The following is a 26,556-nucleotide window of genomic DNA, read 5'->3' on the forward strand; positions in this document are numbered from 1 at the left end:
TTAAGCACTTACTCTGTGCCAAGCACTGTTCTGAGAGCTGGAGTAGATACAAGTTAATCGGGTTGGACACAGACCCTGTCCCACATGGGGCTCAAACTCTTATCTCCATTTTAAGGATGAGGTAACTGAGGCACAGAGAAGTAAAGTGACTTGCCCAAGGTCACCCAACACACACATGGTGGAGCCAGGATTAGAACCAATGACCTTCTGACTCCCAGGCTCCTGCTCTATACACTGTGCCATGACATAAGTGATGGGGGAGTAATGGGGAGTGGCAGGAGGGAGAAGTAGGGGGTGAGTATCCACGTGTTTGGGTGATGTGGAAATGCTGGAGTCTCAGCAGGGGGGTGGCGGGGGGAGGAGGGGACGAAGAATTAGAATAGATAAAATGTGACTTGATAATTGTGGTGTTTAATAATAATGATATGTCCCAAGCACTGTTCCAAGTGCTGAGGAAGATACAAGATAATCAGATTTTCCCACGTGGGGCTCACACTCGTTTCCCCCATTTTACAGATGAGGTAACTGAGGCACAGAGCAGTTAAGTGACTTGCTCTGATAAGTGGCAGAGCTGGGATTAGAACCCACAACCTCTGACTCCCAAGCCAGAGTGTTTACTTTGTGCCAAGCACTGTACTAAGCACGGGGGTAGATGCGGTACAAGTCAGATGAGACACAGTTCCTGCTCACGGTCTAAGTCGGAAGAAGAACAGGCAGTTAATCCTTTTTTGACGGATGAGGAAAGGGAGGTACGGACAAGTGAATCACCCAAGGTCACCCAGCAGACAAATTGCAGAGTCTGGAGGGGAACTCTCCTTTAGGGGGTTGGTTGGGTGAAGGTTCAGAGGCGATCGACCTCCTTCCCTTTCTCCTCTCCTCCTCTCGGCCTCCCTTGCCGAGTCGGGCCAGGACTGGAAGCTTTTCTGGGAGTCGTCCCGCAGTCGATTTCCTCCTGCCTCCCCCGGCCTAACGTATCGCCCATCTAGGGACCACCTGATACAAAGCAATCGGGAGACCCCACGGAGGCAGCACCAAGCCAGCCGAGCTCTAGAGAGGTTTGCTTGAAAGGGCGTCCTTCCCAGAGGTGCAGGCTTCCAGAGGAGCAGATGAAGAGCTAAGAACTTCCCATCAGGCCTCACAGAAAAACAAAAAAACAACAGAGTATCTTGGCCACAAAACCTCCTGAGAAGAAATGAGTGTCCCCAAACCAAACCCTAGCTGGAGAGTTGGTTTAAAGCATCTCGTCCCAAGCATAAATAAAATCATCCTTATAATTAGGCAACGGAACTCCCCACGCTTCTAATGCTGGCCCAGATCCAGTCCTAGAAAACAGGAAACAATTACAATTACGGAAGGTAAACTAATCCTGCCCAAATTCTGTTTATAAAGTACTAATGTGGAAAGTAAAAATAGCCCAGAGACTGTAAACTGAAATCACGAGTGTGTCGGCAGAGCTGAGGGCCTTTCCTGGGGCTGACGCTATTTGAAACTCACAGTGGTAGGAACCGTTTGCGAGCTTTCTCGTATGTGAGTTGACAGACTCGCCTCTATTTTGACTTTCCGGAAGGAAGAACCCCCGAGGGACCGCGGTGTCTCTCGATCGACCCCGGGGGGAAGGGGGGAGGAAGAGGCCTGGAGATTGTAACCTTTCACGAGGTCTTCGTCTAGGGGGGCTCGAGCGACCTGGGGTCCAACTGGGGTGGACGATGTGGCTGAGCCTTCCCTGGAGGAGCTGGGACACGAACACGAAGCCATTTGGCAAACTTTTTTTATGGTATTTGTTGAGCGCTTACTATATTCATTCAGTCGTATTTATTGAGCGCTTACTGCATGCTGTGCACAAGGTACTGCTGCGCTAAGAGCTTGGGAGAATACGATACAACAATAGACACATTCCCTGCCCACAGCGAGTTTACAGTCGAGCTCCGGGGAGACAGACATTATAAATAAATTACAGACATAAGTGTTGTAGGACTGGTGTGGGGGATGAACAAAAGGAGCAAGTCCGGGCGATGCGGAAGTGGGAGAAGAGGAAAGGGGGCTTAGGGAAGGTCTCTGGGAGGAGATGTGCCCCCCTAAAGGTTTTGAAGGAGGGGGAGTAATGGTCTGTCGGATTTGAGGAGGGAGGGAGTTCCAGGCCAGAGGCAGGGCTTGGGTGAGGAATTAGCACCGAGATAGACAAGATCAAGGAACAGATGTTAGCATTACGAGAGCAAAATGTGCGGGCTGGGTTGTAATAGCAGCAGTGAAAGCAGCGTGGCTCAGTGGAAAGGGCCCAGGTTTGGGAGTCAGAGGTCAGGGGTTCGAATCCCGGCTCTGCCGCTTGTCAGCTGTGTGACCGTGGGCAAGTCACTTGACTTCTCTGTGCCTCAGTTCCCTCATCTGTAAAATGGGGATGAAGACTGTGAGCCTCATGTGGAACCACCTGATTACCCTGTATCTACCCCAGTGCTTAGAACAGTGCTCTGCACACAGTAAGCGCTTAACAGATATCAACATTAGTAGTAGTAGTAGTAGGTGAATAGCGAGTTGAGGTAGGAGGGGGCAAGCTGATGAAGTGCTTTAAAGTCGAAGGTGAGGAGTTTTTGTTTGATGTGGAGGCGGATGGGCAACCGCCGCAGTTTATTGAGGAGGGGGGAAACATGGACTGAACATTTCTATAGAAAATGGATCCAGGCAGCAGAGTGAAGTATGGACTGGAGCGGGGAGAGGCAGGAGGCTGGGAGGTCAGCAAGGAGGCTGATGCAGTCATCCAGGCGGGATAACATGAGTGATTATATTAACATGGTAGCAGTTTGGTTGGAGAGGAAAATGTGGATTTTAACGATGTTGTTGACTGACAGGAAGCAGCGTTGCTCAGTGGAGAGAGCCCGGGCTTGGGAGTCGGAGGTCATGGGTTCTAATCCCGGCTCCGCCACTTGTCAGCTGGGTGACTTTGGTCAAGTCACTGCACTTCTCTGGGCCTCAGTTACTCCATCTGTAAAATGGGGATTAAGACTGTGAGCCCCATGTGGGACAATCTGATTTCGTTTAGACTGTGAGCCCGTCACTGGGCAGGGATTGTCTCTTTCTGTTGCCGAATTGTACATTCCAAGTGCTTAGTACAGTGCTCTGCACATAGTAAGTGCTCAATAAATAATATTGAGTGAATTTCCTTGTATCCACCCCAGTGCTTAGAATAGTGCTTGGCACATAGTAAGTAACAAATATCATCATCATTATTATTATTATTTAGTGATGGATTGAATGGAATGAATGAAGGTGTGGGTCTGAAGGAGAGCAGCCTCAAAGATTGTTGTGCTCCCTCTGAGCCAATCTGCCTCTTCCCCCTTCATAATAATAATAATCACAATAATGATTGTAGTATTTAATCAATCAGTGGTATTTACTGAGTACTTACTATGTGCAGAACATTGTACAAAGCCCTTGGGAGAGTACGGTACGACAGAACTAGAAGACACATCCCCTGCCAATTTGAGAAGCGGCATGGCGCAGTAGATGGAGCACAGGCCTGGGAGTCAGAAGGTCATGGGTTCTAATCCCAGCTCTGCCACTTGTCTGGTGTGTGACCTTGGGCAAGTCACTTCACTTCTCTGTGTCTCACTTACCTCATCTGTAAAATGGGGATTGAGATTGTGAGCCCACACGGGAAAGGGACTGTTTCCAACCCAATTTTGCCTGTATCCTCCCCAGCACTTAGTACAATTCCTCAAGCATAGTAAGCACTTAACAAATGCTGTAATTATTCATCATCATTATTATTATTATTAAGTACTTACAATGTGCTAAAGCGCTGGGGCAGATACAAGATGATTAAGCGTGACACTGTCACTGTCCCACTTGAGGCTCCCACTTCAAGGGGAGAGAAAACTCTTCCCACGTTCAAAGCCTTATTAAAATCACAGTTTAATGTGAGGCCTTCCCTGAAGAAGCCCTCATTTCCCCTATTCTCTTTCCCTTCCTTGTCACCCTTGAACTTGGGTTTGCACCCTCTATTCATCCAATCCTCAGCCCCATAGTACTCAAGTACATATCCATATTTATTTTAATGTCTATCTCCCCCTCCCCTTCCCTCCTCCTTTTGGGCAAGGAACGTGTCTACCAACTCTGTTGTACTCTACTCTCCAGAGCACTTAGGAGAGTGCTCTGTGCATAGTAAGCACTCAGTAAATATAATGGATTGATTTTGAATCCCCATTTTCCAGATGAGGAAAAGGAGGCACAGAGAAGTTGCAAACTTGCCCAGAGTCACGTAGGAGACAAGCAGCAGAGCCGAAATTAGAACGCAAGTCTGCTGACTGTTAAGGGCCAAGCTCTTTATACCAGGTCATGCCTTTTCTCCCTTAAAATCCATATTCCCGTTAGCTAAAACGAAGGTTCAGTTTCTCACTCTGACATACTCTTAGCTCACTGAAGGGAGAATTGGTCTTTGCACACTTTCTGAGCTGATACAAACTTTACCAGATGTGAGTTAGAATTTGGGACATTTGCTAGATATTTATAGCAGGTGATCTCAGTAGCAATCCTAAAACAAACCGCATAATTTGATCAGTAGCGAACGGGGTCTAAAAAGTAGCTCAATGAAGCATTTATGGAAAGCAAAAGACTTCTTGGTTCTAGCAGAGGAGTAGAACATAAAGCAGAGAGAGTGTCCCTTTTAAGCTCTGAGCCTCTTTCTACAGGAGACTAGCCACATTCCAAAACCACCCATCAGGATTTTAAACGCACATTTCTTCTCCTAATTTGGCTCTCTGAGGACAGGGATAGAGTCTACCAACTATATTGTGATCTCCTAAGTGTTTAGAACAGTGCTCTGCACGAGGTAGGCATTCACTGATTGATGGATTGAGGGAAAGGGACTTTTATAGCCACAAAACAAGGGTCCACACTGATGAATTGTTGAGAATCATTCTGCAATGACAGGCAGATCTGGTAATATTCAGGATTTCTGTAACTTGTAGAAGAAGACATTTCTTTTCCAGGAGTGTTCATTGATTTTATCTGCGTACGGTTCAGCAATGATGAGACTAAGATTGCACTCGTGAGACCATCGGAGATACAATCTCTTGCCAGCTCTGAGACATCATCCCTAGCTCCTTGCCATAGGAGGGGAAGGAGGGGGTAGGGATTGAGTATAAGATCTCCAAGTAGAGCCAATGAAGTCTGTATTGGTGCCCCCTCTAAACTGTAAGCTCACTGTGGGCAGGGATATATCTGTTATATTCCTTCATTGATTGATTCATTCAATCATATTTATTAAGTCCTAACCATGTGCAGAGCACTGTACCAAGTGCTTGGGAGATTACAATATAACAATAAACAGACACATTCCCTGCCCACAATGAACTTACAGTTTAGAGGGGGAGAAGACATTAAGATAAAGAAATTACAGATATGCACGTAAGTGCTGTGCGGCTGGGAGGACGGCTGAATGAAGGGAGCGAGTCAGGGTGATGTTAAATTGTACTCTCCCAAGCACTTAGTACAGTGCTCTGCACACAGCAGGTGCTCAATAAATAGGATTGACTAACTGATTGACTGTCTGCCACGGCCTCTCTCTCTCGTGACGAGACCAGACTGAGGCTGCCTGTGTTTTGCCAGGCTTCGGAAGTGGGCAAGGCGATTGTCTCTCAGATTCTGACACTCCCGGGTGCAGTCTTACTGTGAGAAGAGTCATCTCGAAAACCGAAGATCTTCCCCATCTAAGTTGTCCTCATTTCCCCTCTCTGCTCTTCCCTCTGTGTCACCTCTGCTCTTGGCTGTGAACCCTTTAAGCACTTTGATATTCACCCCAGCTCCACGGCATTTATGTCCACATCCTCATGTTCTCCTTTTTCCCCTCTTGGGAATTTTTCTGAATGCCTGTAGACCATAGTTACGCTACAATCCCTGCCTTTACTAACTCTGTTGTAGCGTACTTTCCCAAGCGTTTAGCACAGTGCTCTGCACACAGAGAGCACTAAATAAATACCATGGATGGATTGATTGAAGGTCAATGCCACGGAGTTGGGAGGTGAAGAGAGGGCAAGTACGACTTACCATCAGTAAGGTGTAAACTTGAATGGCTTTCGCTGTCATGTGTGGCTTAGTGAGAAGCAGCGTGGCTTAGTGGATAGAACATGGGCCTGGGAGTCAGGAGGACCCGCGTTCTAATCCTGCCTCTGCCACATGTCTTCTGTGTGACCTTGGGTAAGTCACTTAACTTCTCTGGGCCTCAGTTACCTCATCTTTAAATGGAGGTTGAGACTGTAAGCCCCATGTGGGACAGGGACTGTGTCCGATCTGATTAATCTGTCTCTATTCCAGTGCTTAGAACATTGCCTGGCATATAATAAGTGCTTAACAAATTATTATTATTATTATTAATGGGAAGAGTCAAGGTCAGGGAGCCACGGGATCTGGGTTCTGTTGTTTGACTTGGGGCAAATCACTATCTCTGGGCCTCAGTTTCCTCATCTGTAAAATGAGAATTCAATACCTGTTCTCTCTCCTAGCTAGACTGTAAACCCAGTGTAGGACAGTGACTTTGTTCAATCTGATTACCTTAGATCTAGTTCCTAGTACAGTGCTCGGCATGTGGTAAATGCTGAACAAATACCACAATTATTATTTAATAAAGGGTCCCACCAGAGGTATGGTTAATGGATATTTTGTCTGGAAAACCAGTAGTTAGGAGTTGGAATGTGTGCGCCAAAGGAGGACAAAAGTTACAGCTTGTGTAGGAGAGGGGAGGAAAGGAAAGAATAAATAGAAAGTATCTTTTCTCTTTCCATCCGGAGTGCTACATTGTTAATCCAGAGCACTTGCCCTATCCCTCCTTGATCATTGTAACAGCCTCCTGCTGCCTGGATTGTTTTTCTCCCAAAATGTTCAGTCCATGTTTTCCAACTCCTCAAGTATCTCGAGTACAGTGACACCTGAAGAGGTGGTTACCCATCCACCTCTGCATCAGAAAGAAATTTCTTACCTTGGGCTTTTAAGGAGTCAATCACCTTGCCTCCTCCTACCTCACCTAGCTGCTCTCCTACTTCATTCCAGCCCGCACACTGCACTAATGCCAACTTACTCACCGTACCTCCATACTGTCTGTCTTGCTGCCAACCTTTTCTGGCCTGGAACGCTCTCTCTACCTCTTCTGGCTTGGAACGTTTTCCCTCTTTATATCCAACAGTCAATCACTCGACCCGCCTTCAAAGCCTTACTGAAGGCACATCTCCTCCAAGAAGCTTTCCCTAAGCCCTCATTTCCTCTTCTCCTACCTCTTCTGTATCACCCTTGCATTTGGATTTGCTCCTTTGATTCACCCCACCATCAACCCCACAGCACCTATGTAAATATCTGCAAATTATTTATTTATATTAATGTCTATCTCTTTTTCTAGACAGTAAGCTCATTGTGGGCAGGGAACATGTCTACCAACTCTAATCTGTGTTGTACTCTCCCAAGTGCTTAGTACAATGCTCTTCATTAAGCACTCAATGAATGTGATCATCAAAAAGGAAAATGAATCTAGAGTTTGCAGGTACTGATGTAGGGGAGAAAGCATCTCCTCCATCCACGTGAAGAGAAGTCTGAAGCCTCTCCCCTCCCACGGATTTCTCCTCACTTCTCCCTGCCCCGGATCAAGCCGAGAGAGAAGTAAATCTGGCCATAAACTCCTTGTGGGCAAGGAAGGTGTCCAACTACTCTGCTGTGTTTTACTTTTCCTAGTGCTTAGTACAGTGCGCAGCTTGCGCTCAATAAATAGCATTGGTTTGATTGACCTGCTGTCACCTCAAATCTGGATTAGATGAACATCTGAGTGCTTCAAATACGGAACATATACTGTCGAACCAAATTACGTGCAATGCATCTTATTGTGTTGGGCTGACCGTACCTCTTAAGGAAGGCTGGATAGATCATTTCAACATGTCCATCTACCAATTCTCTGCTTCCCCAGATGATCTGTTTTCCAGGAAAAGAATGGCAAGGTGGGCAGGGTTAGGGTTAAGATGTTCAGAAAATGAAAGGCTTCACTTTACTGCAGCAACCTCTGGAGCTTCAGCTATGTGCCAAGCACCATGCTAAACACTGGGATGCCTAACAAGATAATCAGATCAGGCACAGTGCCCAACAAGGCCGTCATAATCGGGGAATTCGGGGAAAGCTCCTAGCTGCTTCTGCCGAATTACCCAATCTGCATAATCTTTATTATTTTATGGTACTCAAGCACTTACCATGTGCCAGGCACCGTACTAAGCGCCGGAGTAGATAAAAGCCAATCAGGTTGGACCCAGTCCACGTCCCACATAGGACTCCCAGTCCTAATCCCCATTTTACAGATGAGGTAACTGAGACACAGAGAAGTGTAGTGACTTGCCCATGGTCACACAGCAAAGTGGCAGAGCTGGTCTTAGAATCCGGATCCCCCTGACTCCTAGGCCCTTGCTCTGTCCACTAGCCCACAATCGCTTCTCGATTTATGATGTTCAGTCCAGGCTTCTCCTATCATCGACCTGAGTAGTCCCCTTGATTCTGGAGCTACCCGAGACGAATGGTCGGGGAATCATTATACGCCGGCCTATTCCATCATGGATGAGGAGCCCCAACAGAGAAGCCGCGTGACCTTGTGAAGAGAGCACGGGCCTTGAGTTCAGAGGACCTGGCCTCTAATCAGGGCACCTCCGCTTGTCTGCTGTGTGATCTTGGGCAAGTCACTTCACTTCCCCGTGTTGGTTTCCTCCTCTGTAAAATGGGGATTCAATGCCGGATCTCCCTTCTGCTTACACTGTTTGAGCCTCCTATGGGACAGGGACTGTGGCCAACCTGATAATCTACCACAATGCTTAGTACAGTGCTTGGCACATACCATGTACTTAATAATAAGGGTATTTGTTGTTGTTATTCCTATTAATAGTAGACTAGTAGTAGAAGTGAAGAACCGGGGTGCAGGACTGTGTATTTTCCCAGCATCTCAGTCCAGTCTCTGTGACCTTGTTTGACTTCCTACAATTTAGCAGCAGCAGCACTGGGCTTTAGTTAGAGTGACTGCACCATTTGAAACGGAGAACCTTGCGAGAACGTGAACTCGCATTCTGTTTTTAAATAAACTCGGTCTCTTTCTTGGTTTCGTGCCTCTCGGCTTCTCTCCATCTCTGTCACTGCCTGTCTGCGCTGGCTTTGTGGCCACGTGGAAATCCCCTGATGGCAGCAACTTTCATAAACAGGCGGCAGGACCGATTCCGTCGTTTGATGCAACGAGCAAGGTCTGGTTTGTCTTAGGAAACCGCCTAAGAGGTCAGCCGACATTTGTGTGTCTACGTCTACCTACTGTGGGTGACAGAGATGGGAAATTTAAGGACAGCGGAGAGGACTGGATTTCCGACAGAGCGCTCTTGAGGGCCGGGAAGGATGTGAAACGGAGCTGTGGATGTCGGGCCAAGTTAGAGGGCCTTTCGCTCTACCGTAACATCTCCATCGCACCGAGAACACAGGGGCAGGACGACAGCACATTTCAGGAGCACACGTACTTCTCGACCCTGCAACGTTACTTCAAGCCCTTGTTTATCTCTCATCCTTACTGAAAGTCCAACATGTCTAGTTTAAGTATTACTGAATTCGCTACCCAACTTTCAATCCTTAACTGCCTTTCACTAGAAGAAGAAATGTGATACGATACCAAGAAATCGTGGTCCGTTGTCTGGCCGGAAAGGAGTGGATTTAGACAACGAGGCAGTCATACTAGATGATTATTTTATTACCATATATTATTATGCTTTACAAATTTTACTTGAAGGCATGAAGAGTACTACAAACCATATCTTAAACAAGGCACTGCATGTCATGTGCAGCCAATAGCAAATCGGACAAATACAAGTCATGAAAACGTTTACTTAGAGTAATACTGTTTAACACTAGTTTATAAGAGCCTCTGACCCTAATCTTGGACAATCGAAGGCTTTGACCGTCGGAAAACTGATCATTCAGAAATGCTGGATTATTTTCTAAGTATGGTTTGGTGTAGAAAAGAGCGAATCAAACACACCGCCATGATTCTGGGTTCACGATAGGCTCAAGCTAATGCGGAAAACACTAACAAGCTGATAGTTCGCACATGGTATAAAAATAAAATCACTTATAGTAGAGCAGTACGCTAGTAATACTGCATGCGGGGCACTTAGTGATTAAGGTGGATTAAGGTGTATTTGGTTTAAAAGAACTGATTACTCTTTAACCAGATATATTCGAGTTGCAGCTGTATATATTTGTACATTTATATAACTGTACAATATCCCTTTAAACCTTTTAGTTTTACAGTACCTAATAGTTGATTGTCATACGGTCTCTTTCATAACCGTATAGTTTCTTCCACTAAACATACACGACCAACTTGACATTAGATGGAAGGGAGCCCAGAAGATGGTTTAGGCGAAGACCTTTAGGGAAAAGTGTTAGCGGAGAAAGAAAACAGCAATCCGGACCGCCGTCTCAAATCTTTAGTGACAGTTTGTGCTGCAAAACGAGGATCGTTTTGTTTCGGACAATTCAATTTTGTGTTATCTGATCCAGGGTCTAGGTGTGGGCTGTCACTTTCACACAGGTTCATCCTAAATTCAGTGGGAAAAGTATGACATTTCTAATGCTGGATCTTTCTTCTGCGCTTCCACCAGATATCTGGACCAAATGTGATGGGAAAATGGATGGCTCCGCCCTTCAGAGACCCCATTTCACACAGCAGAGAAACAACTGGGGGGCACACACGAAGAGTAAACCTGGCTTTCTTCCTTGTTGAGGATGGTACATTACAGAACCTGCTGCATCTGGCGAACATCCTTTATGTCCGAGGGTAAGGAATTCCAATTTAAACGAACTGTTACCTAAGTTTGTTAGAACATTAACTGCAATGCAGGTGTGTTTTTGATAGTTATATCACACAAAACTCAAACTTTGGCTGGGGGGTGGGGAGAGGGGGTGTGTGTGTGTGTGTGTGTATAAGGCATGACTTGTGATATTTCCAAATGAACATTTAAAAAATTTTTACAAATGACAACTTTGTTCATTACATAAACTATACACTGCACAAAAATCTGCAATAATTTGAACATGTACAAAAGTCTGTATTTCACTTAGAACAATACATTGCACCAAACATTGGTGTCTTCAATTCTAACAATCCTCAAATATGAGAAAAAAAAAAACAAGTTTCCACTGTTCTAAAAATGAAATTTATAAATATGATCATAAAACTGAAAAGAGCTAAAAAAATTCTAATTACAACTTGAACAAAAATCTCGATACTGGATTTCTGTAAACAAAAGCTAACTGTTCCTCTTTGGAATCTACTTAAAAAAGTATGATCACTGTTAACAGAAGCTTTGTGCCCACCTCAAATTTGAAAACTGCAGCTAAGAACTTTTGATTGTCACTTAAAATTTTTTATAAAAGGAAACCAATACATCTTTTCCCTTTGACATTGCCCAGATTTAATTCTTGGCACTTTTGGCATTTGTCATGGAAGATATTTGCATAGATGTGCAGGCCACCTAGTTTTACTATTTTTTTTTAAATTAAGACACTTCAACAGAAGAAAAGACATGTCTAATCAGTCCTTAAATATACAATTAGAAAAAAACCCTTAATTTCTTTTCAAATTAATCTCGGATGCTTAAGCTGGTTTTAATGGGCAAGAACTGACCAAAAAGCAAAGGTGAAATTTGCCCGAACCAAGAACCTAACGATGTAAAAAAAAAATTTTTTCTGGACAAGGGACTCTGCCTCATCGTTAAAGAAATGAATATCTTTTTAAAACATGCCTGGGCTGAAACAGGTAGCACAAATGAGAGGCACTTAGGTCAACAGGGAAAGAGAAATGCACTGAAATGTTTATACCTAAAGATTTTGTTCCACCCACATAAGAGGCTCTTAAAATACAGGCAGTAAGGCTGACCCCCAAAATTTGAGGAAAAAGATTTACACGTAAGTGTGCTACTGAGTCAAAGTATTCCATTTTTCCAAGTGGAAACAGTTTAAAGGCGGAAAACCCTCACACTTGCCGAAATGTTCATTTCCCAAAGTATACACCTGTCTTATCTTGTGCTTTACAGCATGATGCAAAATGTAAGTACATGAGTCATACTGCAATAGCTCATTTTCCAATTTGAGTGTTATGCTCATACTTTCATTTATGATTTTCAATTCCTCCAAAAAACAAAAGATGAAATAAAAATCAGGGTTGGGATTACAGTGCAAATTCATCGATCCCCTCGAGTATGCACCACTGACGCCCCAGATTCACAGTTTTTTGTCACGAGCAATCTCCCTTCACACGTGACTGCGAGCAGCGTTCCAAACCCAAGGGGAGGGCTTGCGCTGCCTCACAGGAACCCGTTAGATGCCAAGTCTGGAAAAGGGCTGGGCTCTGGCGCATGGTGATGGTGATGATGAAGCGACTGAAGCTGTGAGGTCGTCTGAGCGTTACTGAGGCCGTTTAATTGAGCTGGATAGGCTTCATTTAATATTCCTCGGCTTAAACCGTTCTGGAACTGGAGAAAATGAAATTGCATTTAGAAGCGGTCTTTGAAAATTTTTAAAAACATCAATATCAAGTCCTACGAAGGGAGCAAAATGGCCCTCATCTTAATGAGAAAAACAAAGTCATCTTTTCAAGACATTACTCTTGCAGATAGTTCTGGTCTCTTTCAGTTTCCCATCTTCACCTTGCCGGCAATTTGTAGTCACCTCGACTTGCACCTACTTCCACCAAGAGACATCTTTCTGTAAATTTAATTTCCCTCGGCAGCAGAATCCCAGACTGAGAAGGCATTTGATTTGACCACTGGGTCCTTACTTGGAGACATCCTGGCCTTGTTTTCATAGGAATGTTGTTCATGCAACCTTTAATCGATCAATGGTATTTCTTGAACACCCATTACCGCGTGCCAACTTGAACGGTGCTTCAGCGCTTAGAACAGTGTTTTGCACATAGTAAGCGCTTAACAAATACCATCATTATTGTTATTATTACTAAGGTGCTTGGGGAAAGCACAACTGAAACAAGGTGCACAAGAAGCTTACAATCTAATGGGGAAATCGGACAAAGATTATTCACCACTAAAGGAAGTAGAAGAACAAGGATACGAGTAGTGGAGTTGTATGAATTAATTGGATAATCAAATACACATATGTACATAAGGGCTGAGGAGAGGAACTGATTCATCAGTAGTGATAGTATACTGTATTTGGTAAGGGCCTATTATGTGCTAAGCACTGGGGTAGAAACAAGACAATCATATTGGACAGAGTCCCTAAACCACAGCCTAAGTAGGCGGGAGTAGGATTGAATCCCCATTTTAAGATGAGGAAACTGAGGCCCAGAGAAGTTATGTGAATTGCCCAAGGTCACACAGCTCATAAGTACCAGAGCTGGGATTAGAACCCAGGTCCTCTGAGTCCTTGGCCTATGAGCTTTCCACTGATAACTGTGATACTTATTAAGCACTTATTATGTGCCAAGCACAGTACTACGCGCTGAGGCGGATACAAGAAAGTCGGGTTGGATGAAGTCCCTCGCAGTCTCGCTGCTCATCTTGCAGATGAGGTAACTGAGACCCAGAGGAGTGAAGTGACTTTCCCAAGGTCACACAGCAGACGTATGTAGGGATTAGAACCCATGTTCTTCTGACTCCCAGGCCTACGCTCTATCCACTACGTCACGTTGCGTCCCTAAATGTTAACGGTGGGTGCTGAACTGACACGACAAGGGGGTTTTGAATGAATTGGTTGAGGGGGGTGGAACCGAGGGGACGGTTAAGGCAGTTTTGAAGATGAGGAGAGCTGTAGTCTGGCAGATTCGTATGGAGAGGAACCTCAGGGTTAGGGAAAGAGTCCGAGCCCAAACTCGGAAAGTGGGAGAGTCATTCATTCATTCAGTAGTATTTACTGAGCGCTTACTATGTGCAGAGCACTGTACTAAGCGCTTGGAATGTACAAATCGGTAACAGATAGAGTCGAAAGGGAAGTAGAGTTGGCTAAGCTCGGAAGGAGCGGAGTGCGAGCTGGAGGAGGCAGTTCGTAGGAGTTGGAAGACACGATCTCCTGCCCACAAAAACTGTTTAGGATGATGGAGTTATCGATAAAATTGAAAGAGCCAAGAGGAGAAATCGGTTTAGAAGATGAGAACCTCAGTTTGACATGTCGAGTTTGAGGGGCTGATTGCGTTTCAGAGCGACAATGTCCCGAAGATAAAAGGAAATGCAGAACAGCAGCACGCCTTAGTGGAAAGAGCACGGGGCTGGGAGTCAGAAGACCTGAGTTCTCATCCCGGCTCCGCCACTCGTCTGCCTCGGACGGATCGCTTGATTTCTCTGTCTCTCGGATACTTCATCTATTAAATGAGGATTAAGACTAGGAGCCCTATGTGGGACAGGGAATGCGTCCAACCCAATTAGCTGGCATCTACCCCAGCACTTAGTACAGTGCTTGGCACATAATAAGCGCTTAACAAATACCATTCAAAACGAACGTATGTTAGGGAGAGGTTTGGACCGAAGAGGTAAATTTGGGGTTCATCTGTGTAGGTGTGGTAGCTGAAACTCCGGGGAAGTGAGTGTCGAGCGAGTGGCCCTGCACAGGAACTGTTTTGAGGAGAGAAATGGCCCAGTCTCAAAGGCGGCCCAGAGTTGAGAGAGAACTGGGACAGAGTACAGCTCAACGGTCTTGACTACGAGGGGTCACTGGTGATGTTAGGACCTGCTGTCTCAGTGGGGTGAAGGGGACAAAAATATGATCGTAGTGTGTTGTGAAAAAAAAGTTGTTGGAGCGTCAGAGAAGGCCGGGGGTGTCTATCACCTTTAGACGGAGTTTGGACAGGAACTGGGAAGCCGTGTAGCCTAGAGGAGCCTCGGAGTTGAAACTCTGCCATTTGCCTACTGTATGACTTTGGTCAAGTCACTTCACTCCTCTGTGCCTCAGTTTCCTCAACTGCAAAATGGTGATTCACTACCCGTTCTCCCTCCTATTTAGATTGTGAGCCCCATGGAGGACAAGGACTGTGTCTGATCTGATTACCTACCCCAGCATCTGGACACTTGGACACCACATGGTAAGTGCTTAACATCTACCATTAAAAAAACAACGGGGAGCAAGGAGATGAGTTGGGGTGGGGGCCAAGGGATCCAGAAAAGGCTAATTTAGTAGAGGGATGACTTGAGCTTGTTAACCCCTCTAGACTGTAAGCTCGTGGGCAGGGAATATGTCTGTTTATTGTTGCATTGTGCTCTCCTAAGTGCTTAGTACAGTCCCCTGTACACAGAAAGTGCTCGATAAATACGACTGAATGATAACAGGGTTAAATGCTTACTGGAACCATCTACAGAAATGCCCATTATTCCAGTTCTCCATTATGGAGCTGACTGAAGATAAATGAGAAGCAGCGTGGCTCAGTGGAAAGAGCCTGGGCTTGGGAGTCGGAGGTCAGGGGTTCGAATCCCAGCTCCGGCGCTTGTCAAGCTGTGCGACCGTGGGCAAGTCACTTCACTTCTCTGCGCCTCAGTTCCCTCCTCTGGAAGATGGGGATTAAGACTGTGAGCCTCACGTGGGACAAGCTGATTACTCTGTATCTACCCCAGCGCTTAGAACAGTGCTCTGCACGTAGTAAGCGTTTAACAAATACCAACATTATTATGAAATGAGCTGTGCGCATTTTCCCTACCAGGAGACAGTACAGAGAAAGAGGGTTTCAGAGGTACTCTATTTTCAAGTCCTCAGGAACCTTACATATCCAAGCCAAGACAGTGGTGGCCCTTCCACTCTCATTAAGGGTGTTTCCCTTCACAAGAATGAGGGAACTTTGAAGTAAATTAAAATTACACCCCAAAACTCTGTGAACGAATGAAATTTGATGCTACCAAAGCATATAAAGCCTCGTAATCCTCAGCTCGTAACTTCAAAGCTTTTCCTAAAGCACATACTGTATAAGAAGTGGTTTTCCAACTCTTTTATGAATACATGCTTTGTCCCTTTTACGAGTGGAATCCGATGCATTTTGTACCAACAGGGAGCTCTGGGTGAATGACTTTCGTTTCCCATCAAAGTCAAATTAAGGCACAGAAGAGTTTTCAGAAGCATAAAGCAATGCCTCCAAAATGCATCGGTGTCTCCAGAGTGAGTGCCAAGCCCCGGGAAGTTAACTTTTTTAAGGTACGTAAGCGCTTACTACGTGCCAGGCGCTGTATTAAGTGCCGGGGCAGGTACGAGCCGATCACGTTGGACACGGTCCCAGTCCCACAAGGGGCTCATGGTCTTAATCCCCATTTTACAGATGAGGGAACTGAGGCGCAGAGAAGTTGAGTGACTCGTCCAAGCTCGCATGGCAGTTGGAATTATAACCCAGGTCCTTCTGACGCCTAGATGACATTCTTATTCTATCCATCCATCGATGGTATTTACCGACCGATTACTGTGTGCAGAGCACCGGACTAAAAGTTTGGAAGACAGTAATACAATAGAGGAGTCAGAGGTTGTGGGTTCGACTCCCGGCTCTGCCGCTGGTCAGCTGTGTGACTGTGGGCAAGTCACTTCACTTCCTCTGTGCCTCAGTTACCTCAACTGTAAAATGGGGATTAAGACATTTCCCTTGGGCAAGTGACCGTGGACAAGTCACTTAAGTTCTCTGTGCTTCAGTTTCCTCATCAGTAAAATGGGGATTTAGTGTCGGTTGTCCTTCCTGCTTAGACTCTGAGTCCCGGATGAGACGGGAACCGTCTGACCTGATGATCATGTATCTACCCCAGTGCTTAGGTCAATGTTTGTCACATAGTAAGAATTTATCAAACTCTACTCCCTTTACCGCCCCCCTTCACCTCTCCGCAGCTAAACCCTCTTTTCCCCCCATTTCCCTCTGCTCCTCCCCCTATCCCTTCCCATCCCCTCAACACCGTACTCGTCTGCTCAACCGTATATATTTTCATTACCCTATTTATTTTGTTAATGAAATGTATATCGCCTTGATTCTATTTAGTTGCCATTGTTTTTACGGGACGTTCTTCCCCTCGACTCTATTTATTGCCATTGTTCTCGTCTTTCCGTCTCCCCCGATTAGACTGTAAGCCCGTCAAAGGGCAGGGACTGTCTCTATCTGTTGCCGACTTGTTCATTCCAAGCGCTTAGTACAGTGCTCTGCACATAGTAAGCGCTCAATAAATACTATTGAATGAATGACTGTGAGCCCCACGAGGGACAACCTGATAACCTTGTATCTACCCCAGTGCTTAGAACAGTGCTCTGCACATAGTAAGCGCTTAACAAATAACATTATCATCATTATTATTATTAATACAGGAGTAAGACATGATTCCTGCCCAGAGAGGAGACGGGGAGACAGACGCTTTCAGAGAAGGACACGTTCGTAAGTGATGTGGGGCTGGGGAGGGCTGAATGACAGAGTCCCTGGGGTACAGACCCAAGGGCTGAAGTGATGCGGAAGGAAGGGCGAATGAGGGATGTGACGGTTTAGTCAGGGAAAGCTTCTTGGAGGAGAATGTGATTTTAGTAGGGTTTTAAAGATGAGGAGAGTGATGATCTATGAGACAGGAAGGGGAAAGGAGTTCCAGGCCAGATGGAGGACTCGGGTGAGGGGACGGTGGCGAGAAAGTTGAGATCGAGGCACAGAGAGTAGGTTGAGACAGCCGAGCGAGGTTTGTGGGCTGGGTTTTAGCTGGAGATCAGAGAGGTAAGGTAAGAGGGGGAAAAGCTGTTTGAGTGTCCCAAAGCCGATTCTAGTTTGTGAAGAGGCAAGGTGGATCAAGAAGGGAGAGTCCAATGGGAACGGGGAGCCAAGAGATCCAAGTTCTAAGGCGCAGTGGGATAGAGCACGTGCCTGGGAGTCAGAAAGTCAGGGGTTCTAATCCCGGCTCCGCCACCTATCTGTCATATGACCTTGGGCAAATCACTTCTCTGTGCCTCAGTGCCTCGCTCCTATCCATCCCAGGGCTTAGTACAGTGCCTGGCACACAGTAAGCACTTAACAAATACCATTATTATTATTTGACTCTGTGACCTGGGGAAAAGTCACGTTCCTCATTGGTGCTGCAGTGCCACCTGTCCTGTCCTTGTTCTTAGAATAAGCTAAGTGTTTTCTGTACTCACATTCATTTATTCAATCATATTTATTGAGTGCTTACTGTGTGCAGAGCACTGTACTAAGTGCTTGGAAAGTACAATTCAGCAACATAAAGACCTGGGTTCTAATCCTGGCTCCACCACTAATCTGCTGTGTGACCTCGAGCAAATCACTTAACTTCTCTGTGACTCATTGACCTCATATGCAAAATGGGGATTAAGACTGTGAACCCCATGTGGGACAGGGACTGTATCCAACCCGATTTGCTTGTATCCATCCCAGTGTTTAGTAATCATGATGATGAAGCACCTACTATGTGCCAAGCACTGTTCTAAGCGCTGGGGGTGGGGGGATACAGGGTAATCACGTTGTCCCACGAGGGGCTCGAAGTCTTAATCCCCAGTTTACAGATGAGGTAACGGAGGCACGGAGCAGTGAAGTGACTTGCCCAAAGTCACACAACAGACAAGTGGCGAAGCCGTGTTGAACCCACGTCCTCTGACGCCTAAACCTGCGCTCCTGCCACTAAGACTGGCACATGGTAAGCAATTAAATGCCACGATTATTGTTATTATTGATACCTAATTGCCTTTGCTCATTCCTGTGGAGGAAATAAAGATTCGTTTTCTAAGTAGTCACGGCAGCGTGGGCCAGGATAGGAAAGGGAATAGGGCCAGAACACCACAGACATACAAATCTGGCATAGGGAAAGATGGGTCTGGTGTAGGCATATGGAAGTGTGTGAACTCTGGGGTAGGAAGAGAAGAAGGCCAGGGGGTGGAGGGAAGTTTACTTTAATTCACCGAGCCCCTATTTTTTGCAGCACATGGGAGACTGCAATAGAAGAGATGAAGTGTCAAGTGCCTTTTTTTAACCTTTCTCTTCCTTTTCTTCTTCGCCTTTTTCCTCCTGTTCCCTTGATTGCTAGGCTTGATTCCCCACATACTAGCCCCTTCACTCTTTTGGACTGCAGAAATTATGCAACAGGTGGGGCAATTAGGCAAGTACATCCAGCATATACACGCACCGCTGAAACGCAGGCACTTTACCTGTAACGCAGTTGTTGTAGACTCACACTAAAGAGAAACCCTGTTTTTGTACCCAGCTTTAACAAATACCACCTGTTCAGCCCATCTTCTTTGGCTACCACATTACACTGTGACTTTTCTATCTATACTTTTCTTATGTGAGTGTCCCTGGAATATATGCGAAGGAATCCCCGTGCGAATATCTTGTACGTGCATGGGAATTTTAAGGGGAAGTTATCGTATTTATGGGGCAGGGAGGAAGGGAAGAAAGAAAAGTCTGCCTGTGTGCATCTTTGAACCCACGATTCTGAGTGTCAATAGAGAATTGCTCGTGGTAGCTACTTAAAAAGAGGGAGAAAGATGAGTTAGTGGCAGAGGCTGCCAATTGAGCATTCACTTGCTTTGAAAACAGGAGTTTGGAAGAAGACAGTTCTCCAGCCCTCGCTCCTGAAAGAAAGGTCACTGCTCCACTGACGAGACCCCTGCAAGACCCAAACATCCTCTCCTCTTCACTGTGCACAAGTGGCTTTAGAAAGGAGCCCGCTATAGCAAGGACAGTTAAAGGGGAGAATCCACCTCAATGATAACAACTGATTGTGATGTGACTTCTGAAAGCTTGTGGAAAGTAAAGCAATTTAATGAGGTAAGTCCACATTTGGAAGTGAGGGTTTTCCTTGAGAATTAATGCTAGGGTTCATTGGTCTGGCCTTTTTTTCTGTGTTGCGTTCTTTATACATTGAAGCATGGGCAGGATGATGCATGACAACTCGGAAGTAACAGAGGGATTTAAGCACTTAGTACAGTGCTCTGCACATGGTAAGTGCTCAAAAAAAAAATTTTTGATTGTTATTTGCGGCATAATGGCACCATTCGACACTTTTCAAGGAGGTCCGCAGAGAACCTAGCGCATTAGTACTAGAAATGACATTCACCAGGGAACCAGCGCGGGGCACTGACATAAGCCCATGGGGAAGTACAACTATTGCACATGACAATTTCCCTGTTCACAAGGAGTTTAATAATGGGGTTGGCGATTCCTAATAATTCAGTCTTAAGGCCCCATCGACACTCCCCAAGTTAGAACCATTATGGAAAAATAGTAACTGGTTAAAAAACAAAAAAACCCCCCAAAAATCAATCCTCACCTTATTTAACAAGGCATGGGGGGCTGAGACCATGGGGTTGTATTGCATTTGATCGACAGTGGCAGGCTGAGGTTCGGGCTGGCACTGGAACATGGACACAGCACCGGCATAGCAGGGCTGAGAGGTGGCCATGGGCGGCTGTGAGTTCGGGTCACACTGTTGGCCCCCGGGGACTTGTAAACAGCCGACGTAACCTCCTAAATCGGCAGTCCCGGGATAGGAGGACTGTTCGAAGTTTCCCACTGGGAAGTCCAACGGGGTAAAGTTTGCAGGTGGGGGTAGGACGGGTGGCGGCTGATTGTAGGGGATAAATTCCTGCCCACAGGCGTAAGCGGAGACTTCGGATTTGTAAGGGAAGTCTTGAGGAGGGCCTTGCGTGTCTGAAAAAGCATACTGTTGGGGTTCTTGGGCAGTGAAGGGAAGGGGCCTGCCCCCAGAGGGGCACCAACTGGGAAACACGCCGTTGACTTGCATATGCTTCATCCTCTGACACAGTTGTTGCTGCTGCTCCACTGTTTGTTTCTGCTGCTGTTGCAACCGTTCCTGTACCATGCAGCTAGAGTTGGGAGTCCCGGGGGGCGGCTGCTGGAAACCCGAATACAAAAACGAGGATTTATTTAAGGACTCCTGAACGTAGGTCAGGATCTCATCCGTTATGTCAATGTCGCCGAGGTCATCCCCCCGGGCAAATTCGGCTCTAAAAAACTCCTCATCTTGCTGCATGTGTTTGATGTCTTCAAAATCAATGCCCAGGTTTTCCATGATGTCATACAGATCACTGTTTTTGCTCTCCGCGAAGAGCCCCTCTTGGTCTTGGCCATCTGGGGGGCGCTTGGAGGGCTCCCGTGTCGCGCCGTTGCCGTCGCCCACCGGCAAGAGGTCGTCCTGCCAGTCACGAGCCAGGATCCGGCTCAGTTCATCCGGCGCCGCGTTCAAAAAGCTCCTCTCGAGGGGGAGTGCGCTGGGAGCCGGAGGGCAGAGGTACACGGACTCATCTTGCCTCAACATGGCCCCCAGGACGGAGCCGGGGTGAAGGGAGTCTGGGTCGAGCGCGGATTTGGCGGTGGGCTCCTTTGCGGTGCCGCCTTTCATCCGCACCTGCAGGGGATCCATCAGGGCGGGGAAGGGAAAGGTCACTTCGTACAGCACAGCCTCGCCCGTGGCAAACATGAAAGGCAGCTTCAGGTTTCGCTTTCGTAAATGCTCCATTCCTTCTTCGTCTCTGAAATAACATTAAGGGAAGAAAAAGGCTTTCAGCCGCGGTGAGATTCCTCACCTTTAGCAAAACCTGGTTTTTAAGAACAGAGGCACTTGAGCGCAATCTCTGGTTGGGACATAACCAGAAGAATGGCGTATTCATGTTGAGCTCCCTGCAGAAAAATCAATATTGTGCTTTGGGTTTGTATTTAACAATTTTACTAAGGTTGTGTACTACTCTGGCTTACGGGGTCAGAAAATGTAGAGGGGATTGATCGTTGCCAGGTTGATCATCTCACTCAAAGACCATAATTTAGATTGCTTTTGTTATATTACAAAAGAACGATGCCTGCTGATGCACTTTGTTTTTTTGTCACTGGACTACTCTAATTTTATGTCTGCTTCTCCCCTTAGAGTGAAAACTACCTGGACGGAGAGACAGGTTGTATTTTCCAAAGTGCTTTTAAGTACAGTGCACTATAGTGGGGTGCTCAAAAGTGCTGTTATCAAAGCATTTGATTTAAAATATGAAAGTGCTTCAAAACACTCAATCGCCTTGCCCCCTTCTACCTCTGTGATTTCCTACTACAACTCGGTCCTAACGCCAACCTACTCGCTATACCTCGATCTCGTCTATCTCGCTGCTGATCTCTTACACACATCCTGCCTCTGGCCTGGAAATTCATTCATTCAATCGTATTTATTGAGCACTTACTGTGTGCAGAGCACTGTACTAAGTGCTTGGAAAGTACAATTTTGCAACAAATAGAGACAATCCCTACCCAACAACGGGCTGACAGTCTAGAAGAAATCCCTCTGTCTTCACATGCCAAAGACAATCACTCTCTCCACCTTCAAAGACTTACTGAAGGCACATGTCCTCCAAGAGGCCTTCCTTGTCTAATCCCTCATTTCCTCTTCACCCACTCCCTTCTGCATCACCCTTGCACTTGCACCATTTATTCACCTCTCCCTCAATGCCCCATACCACTTATGTGCGTATCCCTAATTTATTATTTATGCCTGTCTCCTCCTCTAGACCATAAACTCACTGTGGGCTGGGAATGTCCACCAAATACGCTACACTGTATTCTCCCAAGTGCTTAGTTCATTTTCTACACATAGTAAGAGCTTAACAAACACCATGATCCTTCTTACATTGTTAAGTGCTTTCTTTCTCAAGTAGTTCTGCCAGTGACACTACAGAATACATTATTTGCTCTTTTCATTATTCTTTGAGTTTGAAAATGATTCAACTGTTGGTATTGTTATCCCTGAACAGGGCGTGGCTGAGAGGTCAATCAACATGTAACCAACAACCAACACTGGGTAAAACAGTCTTCCGGTTGTCAGCTGCGGTCATTACTTACAAAGTGCAGAGTGAGCCATTCTAAATAGAACTCATCTTCCCACCCAAACCCTGTCCCCCCAAAGGTGACTTTTCCTCACTTTAGACTACACCACCCTCTTCTACATCACACAATCCCATATCTTTGGCATTATCCTCAATTCATTTCCCTCATTTAACTCTCAGGTTCCGTCACCAAATCCTGTTACTTCTACCTTCTCATCTCTAGAATTTGCCCTTTCCTCTCCATCCAAACCGCTATCATACTGACCCAAGTACTGCTCATATCCTGCTGTGACTACTGCTTCAGCTTCTTCTCTTACCTCACTGGCTCCTGTCTCTTCCCCACTCCAGTCCACACCTCTCTCTGCTGCCTAGATCGCTTTCCTATAAAAAATTTAGTCAGTATCCCCTCCCTTCTTAAAAACCCTCCGGTGGTTGCCCATCCACTTCTTCATCAAACAGAAACGGCTTTAAGGCATTCAATCGTTCCTCCCCCTTCTAACTCACCTTGCCGATTCCATACTATACCCCTGCCTGCACATTTCACTTTTTTATTGTCTATTTACTCACTGTACCTCGATTTTATTTATTTTGCTGCCAATCCCCTGCCCTGATCCTCCCTCTGACCTGGAATTCTTTACCCCTCCATAACCTTACTTGGTGAGCCCCAAGGAGGCCAGGGACCTCTTCAACCTAAATGTATCTACTCCACTGTTCAGTGCTTGGCACATAGTAAGCTTTTAATAGATACCGTAATTGTTATCATTGTTATTATTATTATATCTGACAGACCACCAAACCCCCTACTATGCAAGCCATCCTGCAATCACGTCTCCTCCAAGAGACCTTCTCTTACTAAGCCCTCATTTCTCTCACTCGCTTTCTTTCCTGCATCACCTATGCCCTTGGATCTGTGACCCTCTGAGGACTTGGCATTCGCCCCTCCCTGAGCTCTTCAGCACTTATGTACATACCCTTATACTCTCCTATTCCCCCTATCTGAAATGTCTTTCATTCTTCTCCTCTAGAATGTAAAAAAAGCTTCTTGTGGGCGAGAATCCAGTCTGCTCTACTGGACTCTCCCAAGTCCAATGCCCTCCACAAAGTAAGTGCTTAAATACCACTGACTGGCCATGGTGGTTTTCCAAACGGTCCCCACATCTCTTGGTAATTGTCTAAAGGATCCCTGAAATATCTCTTCTGCTTTATGGTCCTCTCATTTTACCTCATGCTTGGACACATGACTGTTGTTACTCTTTACATGAGCCACAAGCCCCAAATGCTCTAACTCTGATGGTGACATCTACAAAAAAAAAAACCAGTCTGGTTGCCTTCCTGCTGTCTGAAGGAGGCATTTTCTTACTTTCTCTCCTAGACAACTATACTATTCATATGCATGAATTTCTCCCAATCCTCTGGAACATTTATTTGGGCCTGAAAACCACCAACAAATAATAGCTAAATAAGCTGCAGTTTCCATGAGATCTAAAAGGATGATAATGTTTAGATTTAAGAGTAATCCAAGTTGTGTTCCTCTGTGAGGGATGGAAGAGCACAGGATTGAAAATTTCTACTTCTGCTACTCAGCCTAACCACTTGACATCCTGGCAAACTCCAAGTTGGCTGAGGAGTGGAGTTAGAAAACAATTTCACCTAAGAATACTTTCTATCTGAAACTTTGGATTTCTGTTTTTTGCAAGTAATGAGTCTTTGTACTTACGTAAGAGGCCGCTGTGTTGCAATAATATAATCGGGTCTTCCATTTTTGTATACTAAGCGTGCATTTGCTTGAACCCAAGCCCATCTGTTTTCTTTGGTAAGAAGTCTGAAGACAGTCATTCCACTCTCTCCAGTCTTTATCACTAGAATCACAAGTTATATTTTTTAATTTTTCTGGTTGAAAAAGTATTATACATTATGTTATTCTTGATGATTAGTCTTCACAGATACAAATAATCAAAAAAGCAACATATGAACAGTCCTATCTTCTGTCTGTATCTGTCAAGGGATTGATTGGAAAGTCAATTCTAATGGGAAAGAATACACTAAAGAAAAATGTACTTCTCTAATTTCCAGGAATAACGCTGTTCTATTACCAATAATGATTTCATTAGGCAAAACTCAATTTAATGACATTTTAAAACACAGAAAGATGTCTTTACTTCGTACCCACTTTGGTTAAAATAATTAACTGTTTACTAGCACTAGGGATATATAGTGGTGGAGAGAATGTGGGCCCGGGAGTAGGGAGATCTAAATTCTCATCCCAGGTGTGAGATATGGGCAGATTATTTAATCTCTGGATGTCAATTTCCTCAACTGTAACAATAACACCAGGTTCTCTCTACCACCAGAATGAGGCAGGTAATGTAACAATGCTTTGGAAATAGCAAATGAAGATATAGCTATTCATTTCATGCACAATCCTCAAAGCACCTTTAGGATATTACCACATTTTATATTGAATACGGTGAATCACACTTACTCCGGATATGGTTCTCTGCACAGTAAAGCATGTCGGCCGCATGAACAAATTGATATCCAGATCCTCTCACGCATAACTCTGCTTCAGAGTATCCCAGGACAATTTTTCCTCTATCAGGGAAAAGATAAATTTAAGAATCAGAATAAAACAAAATTAATTTAATCACTAAATAATCCAAATTGGCCTCATGTAGACCACCACTTGTGACCAATCTGACTGTAAAAATGAACAAGACACCTGGATTTCTTTGTCTCTTAATCTCACTTCGGTAGGTAGGGACAGTTATTTAAATATGAATGCAATTTATTTTAACTACTGTGACCACTTCAAATTGGGCCAAATTTCTCCTTTTAAATGGAGTAAAAAATGCTAAAACAGCCCTGCAAATTTAGTGGCTGGGGGCTAAATACTAAGAGAAAATAAATGGGCAGGGAATGTGTCTATCATCTCTGTTGTACTGCATTCTCCCAAGTGCTTAGTACAATGCTCTACACACAGTAGACTGTAAGGCTGTCAAAGGGCAGGGACTGACTCTATCTGTTACCGATTTGTACATTCCAAGCGCTTAGTACAGTGCTCTGCACATAGTAAGCGCTCAATAAATACTATTGAATGAATGAATAGGAAATGCTCAATAAAATACTATGTTATGGAGAACCAATCAATCATATTCACTGAATGCTGTGTGCGGTGCACTGAACTAAGCACTTGGCAAAGTACAATATATCGGCATTTGTAAACACATTTCCTGCCCGCAAAATTTAATTAAATAATCATGGGACTTTTGGTTTTATTCACCTCTCTGTCCATCTAATCAAGTTGCTTCTTCCCCCTTGACTATGAACACTATCTGGTTCCTCTGCCGTTTCTTCTACCCTTTCCCTTCTTCCATCATTCCTGTCTCCAACCTCCTTCTACATTTTTCTGGCCTTTCCCACTCTCCTCTCCTTCTTTCTGTCTTCATTTGCCTCTTCCTCAGCTCTAGCTGCCTTTCTGCTGCTGCAGATTTCCTTTATGAAGTGACAGAGAGCCTTTTCCAGGTAGCCAAAACCTGGATATTAATTATAATACAATTAGCCAAGCCTCTAGACTGCAAACTCATGGACAGGGAATGGATCTGCTTATTGATATATTGTACTCTCCCAAGCAGTTAGTACAGTGCTCTCCACACAGTAGGTACTCAAAAATTATGACTGAATGAATGAATTCTGCTGCTGCGTACTTTCACCAGAGGCATCCTATTTGTGATACTC

General features: G+C 45.2%; 1 protein-coding gene across 1 annotated transcript in view; it reads right to left on the reverse strand.

Annotated features, from left to right (window-relative positions):
- Positions 1-9,714: 9,714 nt before the first annotated feature.
- The window catches only part of AHR (aryl hydrocarbon receptor), a 74,221-nt gene continuing 57,379 nt past the window's right edge, over positions 9,715-26,556 (reverse strand). The window contains exons 8-11 of the mRNA XM_029070839.2: positions 25,304-25,413; positions 24,539-24,680; positions 20,271-21,492; positions 9,715-12,521 (exon numbers count right to left, since the gene is read on the reverse strand). Of these exons, the coding sequence (XP_028926672.1) occupies positions 12,354-12,521; positions 20,271-21,492; positions 24,539-24,680; positions 25,304-25,413 (1,642 nt within the window). The 3' untranslated portion in view covers positions 9,715-12,353. The remainder of the gene's footprint in view (positions 12,522-20,270; positions 21,493-24,538; positions 24,681-25,303; positions 25,414-26,556) is intronic.

Source organism: Ornithorhynchus anatinus, chromosome 8 (assembly GCF_004115215.2).
Source record: "Ornithorhynchus anatinus isolate Pmale09 chromosome 8, mOrnAna1.pri.v4, whole genome shotgun sequence".
NCBI classification, from domain to species: domain Eukaryota; kingdom Metazoa; phylum Chordata; class Mammalia; order Monotremata; family Ornithorhynchidae; genus Ornithorhynchus; species Ornithorhynchus anatinus.